The 11,733-nt window shown below is 33.7% G+C and overlaps 1 protein-coding gene across 1 annotated transcript; it reads right to left on the minus strand.

The window, feature by feature from the left end:
- Positions 1-7,429: 7,429 nt before the first annotated feature.
- On the minus strand, positions 7,430-9,229 carry LOC110921228 (basic peroxidase). Its single transcript, XM_022165516.2, has 4 exons — positions 8,942-9,229; positions 8,667-8,846; positions 8,431-8,596; positions 7,430-7,938 (listed from the first exon to the last, which is right to left on the minus strand). The coding sequence occupies exons 1-4, from the start codon at positions 9,161-9,163 to the stop codon at positions 7,544-7,546; spliced, it is 963 nt and encodes a 320-aa protein (XP_022021208.1). The 5' UTR covers positions 9,164-9,229; the 3' UTR covers positions 7,430-7,543.
- Positions 9,230-11,733: the final 2,504 nt, after the last annotated feature.

The following is an 11,733-nucleotide window of genomic DNA, read 5'->3' on the forward strand; positions in this document are numbered from 1 at the left end:
GACTCAAATCATTGACAGACTCAGACTCAAGATAAAAACTATTTAAACTCGGATACAAAACAAAAACTTGGACACAAGAAAGTCTAATAAACTCGGACTCAAGAAAAATAATAAAAACTCGGGCTAGAACTTAAAAACTCCGACTCAACATTATCAAAATAACTCGGACTCAAGGTTAAAATTTAATCTCGGACTAAACCTAAACTCGGACTAATATATATTAAAAATAACCTCGGACTCAAATATTAATATATCATATAAACTCTGACTATACAATATATATTAAAATCGGACCTAATATTACCAAAAAGCTCGGACTAAATATAATATGTTAAATTCGGACTAGATATTAAACTCGGCTAAATAATACTTAAATTAAACTCGGACTTGACTTTACTCGGACTCAAGCTCAAAAACTCGGACTCCTAAGATCAACTGAATAACTCGGACAAAGACTTTAACAAGCTAAACTCGGACTAGAAAGATATTCGGACCAAAACACAAACTCAGACTCAAAATTACCTAAAACTAGAGAAATTCGGATCAAACTAACAAAGAAACTCAGACACAATTAACTCTAAAAGGAAAACTCAGACAAGGAGAAAGCTCAGACTGAAAGAATTGAAACTCAGACAAGTTTCAAAACTCAGAAGGAACCAATCTTCGGAGTATCTCCCCAATGTGACTACACACTGGTTCAATAATACCCCGTAGACACAAACACCAAGTGTAAACCTCGGACCAAGCTTCCAAAGATCAAAACTCAGAATCTTTATCTCCTTCAAAGCTCTGTATGAACAAGAACAAAAACCCCTGTAAAACCCAGATGAAGAAAACACTAAAAACTCACTAAACTACTCAAAATCCATCATCCAAACACTAGAAATGAATGAAGAATCATGAATAACACACAAAAAACTCACTAAACCCAATCAAAGTATGAACTAATCTCACCAAAACCTTCAAACTAAGAACACCTACAGTAGTATGAGCACACTGCTCTGATACCACTTGTAAGGCCTCCTAATCCAAGATCTCACTCAGCTGAAGCAACCAACAAGTGTGCGGAATCCACCTGATGATCAACCACTGTAGATGATAACAAGAATGCAAGGATTTGAGAGAGAAATCAAGAATACACAGAGTATTCTTGATGAAGATGAATGACGTCACTCACACAAAGCGCCGCCAGACAAAACACAATGATTAGGGCACAGAAATTCACACAGAAATCGTTACCTTGTCTATTCCATATTAAAGTATATATACAAGGTGAAACCCGGACTTTCAACACTAAATAGAAAGCTCGGACAAAACATAAAGCACAAAGCCAACACAGAGTTTTTGCTACAAAACTCAGACAAAGTCTAAACTATACAAAACTCTGTCTAAACATAAACTCTTTCTAAACATAAACTCTTTCTAAACATAAACTCTTTCCAAACATAAACTCTTTCCAAACCTTGGACAAAGTTCTCCCTAGGAACTTCTTAGGGACAAAGTTTGGACATTGTTCAATAAAGACCCTAAATGTTGGAAGCCTTGCACTTATCACCCAAAAGTGCATTAACAACCATGCTTGCAATACACAACTTTGCATGGCCTAGATTTTTTCCTATAAATAGAGCCCCCCCCCCACCCACATTTTAAACATCCCATTCCAACGCACACCACCTGCATCACACTTGGCTCTGGTTAGTTCACTGGAACCACACCATGACTAATCCACAATGTGTTGGTTGCTATGAAATGGCCATTATTGGCTAAATTTCTTGCATCTAATTGGTGTAGAAGAACCTTGATGTTTATATTTAACTAGTGTGTTTCCCTCACGCTACGCGGTATGAATTTGGTCATCATCGGTCATCTCGTTACGGTGCCGGCCTTCATTATAACAACCGAAAGAGAAAACCAAAAAAGTAAAGTCGTGATACGCCTAAAAGGATATTAGTGCATATTTTACATTCATTGAAAACCACAAAAATGAATACCGGTTCCGTTTTTAACCGAATTTGTGTCGGAATGTCGAGAAAAAGATTAACAAATTTGTTTACTCAGAATTTAAAAAAATTCACCAAACGCAGTTTATTAGAGAAAAATCAAATTAAATATTATTAATTAAAATTCTTAAAAATAAAAAATTTCATTTTATCGTTGTTTTACATTTGTGTTTTAGTTACTTGTACATTACTACTACACATCAGTTTTGATTTTTTTTTTTAAATCAAAACATAGATAAAAATAGACACGACGTCGTAACGTATACAAAGTTATTATAAAATTCGTATCTTATCCTCAAAATTTATTATAATAATATAATAATAAAATTAAAATTACACCAAAACTAATATACTAACAACTAATAAAATAATAAAAAATAAAAAAAAAACTAATTTGGACACTGTTTATTTCAATTGTAAATTGTAATTGTATATACAGTACTAATAGTAATAATAATAATAATATTTCACGTTTATTTTATGGTGTGTTTATACATTTGAATTTTTAAATTATTTTTATTCTTTATTGAATATAACTTAAATTTATATTGTCTTTTTAATGTTGCCGAGGAATCCTTTGGTGAAAAATTATGATAAAGGATCTGAAACTGTATGAGAAAATGTTATGAGATTGGTTTGAAATAAAAATACTGATAAATTATCCGTTATGGGCAACACCTCTTTTTTTCATCGCATTCAGTAAACAGTCCTTGTGGTAGCTTATCTTTCTCCGCCTCAATCGGAAGTAGCGCGGTGTTTCCGGGTGGGGCCGAATGGCCACATCAACCACCTGACATCGCAACGCTCCGACTCCTTTACAAATATATGACTGAAGAGAAAAAAAATGTACAAGCTCTTTGGCTTTTTGTTATTTATAAATATGTAGCTTAAGTTGACCAGAAAAACATACGGCAAGTAGCCAAGTAGTATAAATCTAATAAAAGATAAATTTCTGATGAGGTTATTGAGTGAGTTCGTCGAGACTAGGCACATGCATTTCGAAGGTTTAGAACATTTGATACTTGAAGTATTGAGTTGCAAATTATACTCCAGTCGTGTTTGTTCATAAAAATATATGGTTTGGGTTTGTGTTTGGGTCTACATCAATTGTTTCTTGTAACTTATCACCAATATCCTTATCATTTTATTAAAATTTATATGTACGTCAAATCTGTCACTATTATGAAATTGTATGTTACAAGTGGGAGATGGCCGCCATAACACGGTGGTATAGGTGTCTTTCTAATTGATCAGACTTTTCAGCAACGTTGTGACAACTTCCTGGCCCATAAAAAGAAAACTTTGCTATAAATTATTAATATGCGAACTAATGTCAATTTCCAATCATTTTTATATAGAAAGTATCCAATTCAATAATTAGCTCATAATCCCAAGAAATTATTTATATTTTTATCTTTAATTTAACACTACACACTTGTATTATCCCATATATATCAAGATCTATAGTTCATGTCCAGAAATAATTAAATTGCTCTTCACTACTCCAATGGTAGTTCTACAGATTTTAAATGAGTCTTTAAGCAACATGTTCTAAAATTGCATACATTAAGTTGAGTGAACCAATTTATAAACAGTTAAAACGCACATGTGGGATGAAATAACATGTCTCCAAGTAGGAGACTTTTTTTAACGGTAAATTTGTTTTAATTTTGTTCTCTGTGAACTTGAACCGAATACCTCCCTCCCCTCTCGAAGTAGGAGATTGTTAAATTGGGCATATTGATTAGGGTTTCAGCTCTAACAAAGAGCTTACAGTTCCCAGTTGGGTTGTTCATGTTTTTGTGGTCAGCTTAAGCTAGTTGGTGCATGAGTAATGTAATAGTTTAAATCTCTACACTCGATGATAAGCATTGTTGATCTAACGCTAATCTATGATAACTAACGAAGAGTCGATGACATATAGTTATGGGCTCAACCCGTTTTATATCTTAAATTGAGTAGTTGCGTAAATTTGAGGTCAAGTTAATAACCACTATCTGACTACTATAAAAGGATATCTATTGTGTTTTGAAATAACGACTCTGTTGTTTGTTCATGGATATAGCTCGATAAAGTTGATTGAGTTAACCAGGTCCTATTCATATATTCTTATTGTTTTTTTCCTCATATTATTGTTATTTTGTTGTTTGTTAGGTGAAGGCCGGGCACTCCCAAAAATATTAGCATGAGGATACATCATTAGTGTTTCCTTCCATATAGAGATCTGTATTGGATAATATTGATAACGTACATAGTGTTCTATTGCCTATTGGGGTTGAGCATCTAGTGTATAAATACATCAAATTGTTCCAGATATTACTTGGTTCATTCAGTATCTTGATTCTTGAATATAACAATGTTTCAAGAATTGTTACAACAATGCGTGTAACAGAAATTGAAATTCAAAGGGGTGTGATGAGTAGTCGCATAAACTTAAGTATGTCAACAAAGAAAACAAGAAAAAAGCTTTGGTCAATTCTTATTGTATATGAAAAGTTTGAAAGCATTAGAAGACATGCAAACATAAAACGTTCATATATTTTTAGGGTAAAGTTCCTATACAAATAAAATTAACGTACTAAACGTACAAACTGAAGGAAAAGACAAACGCATGGTATTTTCGTAAACCTTTGCTTATAGAGTAATTATCAAAATTACTCTACAAATGATCATGTAGAGTAATTTTAATCTTTTATAGAGTAATTTTGTAAAATGTTTTTGTAGAGTAATTTTGATAAAAAAAATTATACCTAACCAAAAAACCTACCAAAAAACCTACCCCCCCCCCCCCCCCCCCAAACTAAAAGCTAAAAGTAAACTATAAAGCTAAAGCATAACTAAATGCTAAAAAAATTTTACAAAATTACTCTATAAGATCAAAATTACTATACATGATCATTTTACAAAATTACTCTATAGAATCATTTATAGAATAATTTTGAATTGTATGTTATTTGATGAACTTCTAGGGTAATTTTGATCCACTTGTAATATAATTTTGATAAAGAGTAATTTTGATACACTTGTAGAGTAATTTTGATAATTACCCTACAAGATCAAAATTACTCTAAATGAACATTTTACAAAATTACTCTGCAAAAGATTAAAATTACTCTACAAGATCATTTTGTCATTTTACTTCGGTTCGTTCGTTTTGTATGTTAACTATATTTGTATTTGATCTTTTATCTATATTTTTATTTCCCGTTTTCAAAATCTAAATTACCGCATGAGTAAACCAGAAATAGCAATATTAGCTACAATTTATTGCTTCAAGTGGAGTGATTAGAATTCTAATAACAATTTCACTCCCATGGTTTAATAGAAAAATGTGATTTAGGTTTGGCGATTCATTTCAATACAGTTGGAAAATTCGGCCCTTTGATCAATCCCATTACACATGGTGTTGAGCACCAATTGTTCCACTCAAACCGAAAAACAAAACACACACCAAAATACAATTATCGTAACCCTTATTTTTACTCCAAATGACTTTCATCATACATTAATTCTAAGTCCTACTAACAAACAACATTAAACAATTCGATAAATATACACTCAACCACTCTAATTATCTTACTAATTAAATCAAACCAATCATCTTTTTTCATGTCTTTGTTTATCTTTTCTCTTCTTTATATATTAAGACTAATCCCTACTTTATCCCCCTTAATCTAGATTTGTATTACCGAGATCTTGGATTCCACGTAACACCCGCATCTCATTCACTTCTAACCTTGGACCCCTTACCTTGCCACCTTTCTTTAGCCAGCCCACTTGATCTTGGCAACCCTCTCTCCTTCATCACCATGATAACAATCATAATACGTTTCTCTTTTTTTATGGCTTGCGGCTGGCTTGTACACTCTTTTCCTTTTTTTTTCCTTCGTGCACAACAATAAACTCCTATTTTTTTTCTTTTGCGGCCTTCGATCAATCATCAATTAGGTTTGCAAGTCATTCCTTTCTTACTCTCCCAAGTCATCATAAATCACTGAATCACACAAGTTCCTCTATTCAATATTTTTTATCCACGCAATCTTATTCTCTATAATCGACTCACACAAACTTGTTGTTTTGATTACAAATATCGTCCTCTTTTCTTGGTATTCTTCGATTTACACAAAACCTTTTCCTTCTTGGCCCACATAGAACGCTTTTTGTGATTTTGTTCTTCACAAATACTTGTTTGTTTGATCTCTTATTCTAAAAAATGTTGTCTCTCTCGCTTGTTTCTCTTATTCTTCTTTTCACCACAACTCCAAGCTTCGGTCTCGTCATCCTGACAACTTTGTATACAGGATGCTAGGATGCTGATAGCTTCCACACAGGCGGATGAATTCACTAATTCATTGTTCTTTCTTGAGGTGGGTTAGTCGTAAAACACAAATTGGACTTAGCTCGATTTGATCGATCGGTCTTCGTTGCCGCCACTCATGCCTTAATATTCTCCTCACTCTAATACCATTTGTTGTCAAATTTTTATCGATCCCTATATACATGATACTGAACACCAATTGTAACTCTTTTGTTATATGAACCACAAAACAAAAGACACGCCAAACTACAATGATCCTACCCCCAATAATATTACACTAGTACACAAGTCAATAGTTGGTGCGATGGATATTTTTTAATGGTGCGGCTCAAGTATACCACCGCTAACTTTTAACTCCTACTAATGATTTGCGTCCAACTCTAATTTTAACTCCTACTAATAAGTAATAAGGAACATAAAACAAATCAATTAACATAAACTCAGATACTTTAGTTATATCTACAAGGTAAATTACACAAATCTTTTATCTTAATTTTTTTTTCTTATTAATTTTGTATTTTCTCTGTGTGTATCAACACATTTAGCCCCTTAACTTTCCAACATCAAGATTCACCCCTTCACCGACGTACTTTCCATGGGTGGGATCCCAGTTCAATTAACTAAAAACCATGTTCGATACAAATATAATGACTACCTAGGGGTGTTTGTTGTTGCGTTTTCAAAATAGATTATGCGTTAAACATATAGGTACATGCTTCTTCAAAACTACGTTTTAGAGCCAGATAATCATTTTTTTCATCCAAACAATTTTTTAGATTATTTATATTTTACAAACAAAATAATCAAATAATCACTTCAAAACGTAATCTCAAACACCCTCTTTGACGCTTTGAGCAACCATTTTAATAGTTATTCCTGACTACTTAGTTAAGCTCAAATTCCATCCTTTTATATTCTAACTTTATATTTTTCTACGAAATGGAAGATACTTTAATTTTTTTATTATCTTTTGTTTTTAACATACATCACAAGAGACCGAGGTTTTATTTTATTTTATTTTTTTAACTCTCGTGCTATGCGTGTGTATAATTTACTTTTTATTTGCTTTTCATCACGGGTCCATGAAAAATATTGAAAAAATAAACAAAGCTTGATTGAAAGGAGACTTTTATTCATTGTACGTGATTATCAAACCATGCAGAATACTTGTTTGTGTCTGCAAATCGTCAACACTGACATAATATCACTTTACATCTCCGTTTTCTTAAGTTGCACTAGTGCAAACAGTCCTTATAATCCCACTGGTACCGGTAAGGACTTCAATTTCACTCATCTTAACCATGGCTGCAGCAAAATCAGAATCAAACGTTGCAGGATTGTCAGCGTACTCGGTCACAATGCTATCAGCTGAGTCTCCGTTAAAGAGTACTTGGTCTGATATAAGAAGACCCCTACTAGCCCGAAGATTCAGGAAGTAGTTGTTGTCGAATGCGTTTGGTGTCACTAAATCAAGTGGTTGCAAGGTCTCATCGCCAGTAGGTGGAGTCGGTGGGCAGATTGCAGTAAGGGAGGTATTAAAAGCAGCATCAATAGGTAGAGGACTGTTGTATATCCTTCCCCTAAACCTAAGACATCTGGCCTGCCCGAGTGTATGAGATCCTGCAAAACAACAATTATTGTACATGTTATTTACTTGTGTCACCAACGATTACTACTTATAAAAAACGATCTTTACGACCTTTTTGGTCACAAATGCCATTTTGCACCATATTGAATGGTTTTTGCGGTCGCTTAATTAAACCCTGGTAGCAACTATTTTCTGCATGACATACTTTTGCAACTTAATTAAACCACTGGGCTGAACCATTTCGGTAGCTAGCTTTGCAGCAATTTTGTTGTGACTTGTGGTTGTTAATTTGCAATTGTTTGTCACTACATAAAAATCCTTTGGTAAAGACTATCCCGAAGAAATATCGTCAGGACAGGCTGTCGTATCAGACCGGTTTTCTTTTGTATTGGTCACAAATATATATCGCCTTTGCTTTTTTATCAATGCAATTAAAGTCATATTTTAACAAAAAAAAAAAAAAAAAAAAAACAAACAAAAATCCGTTATATGCTATCAAGGAATTAAACAGAAAGAGTTCTAACCTGATAAGGCGACCATTTCTCTCGTGTTAAATCCCTTATTAGCAAAGTTGCTGATAAGTTCACCTAAATTCATATTCCCTCTTGGAAGATCAGTTGCGGCTTCTGCCGCGTTTGAATCTGGTGAATCTCTTCTTCCAAGTCTTACGGTCCATGACGGCCCCCCAACCTACACAGTGAAATAATCATAAATTTATGAACCTATGTTTTACATATAATTAATTTAATTTTATTATTACCGCGACAGAAGCATCACGAGCTGCGACCGCAAGTATATCAGCACACGATACAACTCCAGGACATACGCTCTCGACTGCAGCTTTAGCATCATCTATAACATCGTAGCCCACCACACCATCATTGGCTGCTGACTCCTTCTCACTGCCAGCACCTCCTAGCAAAAGAGATGCATCACAACCCTGTAAAATTATTTACCAGGTTAATAATTTAAAACTGCATGTTCTTATGTCAAATCATCAAAAAAAGCATCATGGAATGGAAAAAAGATCATAACCTGAACGAAACAATCATGAAAATGAAGGCGAATAACGGAGGCTGCATTGCGACCATTACGTGATACCGCAGCATTAATTGAAGTTTGAATGGTTGAAAGTGCATTAGGGCATGTGGTATCATAAAAGGTGGTTGACAACTGAGCTTTGCATGGCATGAAGTAGTCTGCTGATATAAGTATAATAAATATAGTGACCAAGATAGTAGACTTATAATAACCCATATTACTGAAGAGAAAAAAAAAAAGAAAAAAAAAAGTTTGCGACTAATGTTTTTTAAAGAGTAAGTAGCTTGAGTAAGAAGAGTAATGTATCCATATATATAGTGAGGAAATGTATATAAACACTAAATATTAAATCACACTACAAAAACACATAAAATAAAATATGGAGGGGTAGGGAGTAGGCCATGTTATGCTAAAAAGACAATACATGTCCAAGAATTTTAAAGGCAATAAAATATACATTAAGCCTATGCGGTATGATGATGGTCCTTTGTTGTAGGGGTGAGCAAGAAAACCGAAATAATCGAACCGTAACCGAATAACCGAAATAACCAAACCGTAAAAACCGAATCGAAACAAAACCTGACGGTTCGGTTTTCGGATTTTTAATAACCGAAAATTTCGGTTCGGTTTTCGGATAAACTTTTTCAATAACCAAAAAAAACCGAACCGATAAGGTACAATCCATATATTTTTATGTTTAAGTTTAAATTGTTTAAGTGTTTAACCCAATGCTAGTAGAAAATGTTAATTTTATTCTTGAATGTTAAGTGTTTATAATAAAAACATTATAACTGAAATGATTTATTATTACCTATAAGATGTAACAAAATTTAATATAAAAATTAAATTTAATAAAAACTTTGAAGAAACATAAAAATAAATTAGAAGGTTAGGTTTATGTAAACAATATTAATTAATTAATTAATTAAAGAGGTTAACTATAATAACTTAAATGTACACATATAAAAAGATTGTCATAATACTTTTTATTTCTTGAATCTTACATATTTTTTTTCCAAAAACCGAAATAACCGAAAAACCGAACCGAACCGACGTAAAAACCGAAAAACCGAAACCGAAAAAAACCGAAACCGAACGGTTTTTAAAACCCAAAAACCGACATTTTGGTTTCGGTTTTGATTTTACCCAAAATCGAACCGAACCGAACCGTGCACACCCGTACTTTGTTGTAGGATGATCCGCCACGCAAGATCCACGTAGGATGGGACAAAGAGGATGGAGGTATGGAAATGGGAGGATGGACCTAAATATATATGTATATATTGTATGTATAGGTGTGTGAGAGAGGGAGAGGACTAGTTTTTGTCTTCTTGTGAGCATCCCCAACGTCTCAAAAGAGACGGACACAATGAAGCGCGGGGGGGGGGGGGGGGGGGGGGTGTGCCGAACGGCGCCGAACTGGAACGATAGGGGGACGACCCCAATACCGTGTAGTCTAACACACTGGATAAACGATGGCATCCCAAATTAGTTCATGTGTGGATGTGTGTCTCATGCAATTTCTTTTATTTTAAAGCTAGGATCTAGAACCCGCGTTTTGTGACAAGACTGTAAACCGAACAAAACATAGACGCAAAATCGTTGAATCACTCACGCGTGTCATAGCGTGTTAACTCATAAAAATTATATTGAAACGTAAAACACATAATAGAATAACTGAATTGTTTAGGACCCGCGCTTTGAGACGGGGTTGTTAAACAGCAAAAAAAGGAAAGAAAAAGAAAAGGCAAAACGTAATGACAAAAGGTGTGAGTCCATAACACATAGTCTAAACTTTCATATTTTGGTATTTAGATGTTATGCCCTAAAAAATATGAATATTATGAGATATTATAATTGATATAGGTTTAACTTGTATAAACTAATTCATGATATATATTTATATTAATATTAAGAATAAAGCTTCTAGAAAAAAAAGGAAATGTTAAGGGCATCAGTAAAAGGACAAAGAAGAGACAAAGCGGAAATTGTATAAACTAATTCATGATACAGGGAAAGTGAATATGTGGCTGTTACACATCTAAGCTTAGATGCGATATCCTCAAAACTACGTAGTTTTGTTGAAAATCCTTAAAAACCGATCCTCTTTCTTAATATGCGTCGCCTATTGATAAGAATAGTATGAAATCGATTTGGTTCTTGCTGCTTTTTGCCAGCGATTTCAAATCGTATTCTAATCCTTCTCTTCCTACTCATGCTTTCAGTGATTGCTCTTTTTATTGGTTTTCAAGCCATATTCATCCTTTTGTTTTGTTATGACTTTCAGAACTCTAGGTTGTAGAGAGATGATTTTGATGATTTAAGATTCACTTGGAAACCTTAGTAATGACAATAATCTGTTGTTTCTTGCTCCAACTCCAACTTTACCCCTAATTCAGTTCTAATTCTTATTGTGTGACGCAATGGAAAGGGAATGGGTTATGAACATACATACCACAGTAATAGAAAAATGTAGAGTTGTTTTAGCGAAGGGATTGGCGGCAAAAATTAATTTTGAGGAAGTACTGGGTTTTCAATCGATATGTATTAGCGAGAGCATGAACAAAAATGAAAACTGGGATCATCTTTGGAGAGAAGAATTTAAAAAAATCATGAGCAATGAATATAATGCGTTGGCACATAGGTTGGGAGAAAATTAATGGAGAACGGAGATGATGGAGTTAGTCTTAGTATAGATAGATTTAAATTAGCTTTTAATTGATACTAATCAAACCTACGTAGTTTTGAGGGTTTCGCATCTAAACTTAGGCGTGTAACAGTCTCAT

This window comes from Helianthus annuus, chromosome 17 (assembly GCF_002127325.2).
Source record: "Helianthus annuus cultivar XRQ/B chromosome 17, HanXRQr2.0-SUNRISE, whole genome shotgun sequence".
NCBI classification, from domain to species: domain Eukaryota; kingdom Viridiplantae; phylum Streptophyta; class Magnoliopsida; order Asterales; family Asteraceae; genus Helianthus; species Helianthus annuus.

Bases quoted from the DNA above. Each gene is read 5' to 3' on its own strand.
- LOC110921228 (XM_022165516.2), bottom strand. From the start codon at position 9,163: ATGGGTTATTATAAGTCTACTATCTTGGTCACTATATTTATTATACTT. The intron at 8,847-8,941 runs GTTATGATCTTT...ATAATTTTACAG, and splicing joins TTCATGATTGTTTCGTTCAG to GGTTGTGATGCATCTCTTTT. The intron at 8,597-8,666 runs GTAATAATAAAA...TTCACTGTGTAG, and splicing joins CTCGTGATGCTTCTGTCGCG to GTTGGGGGGCCGTCATGGAC.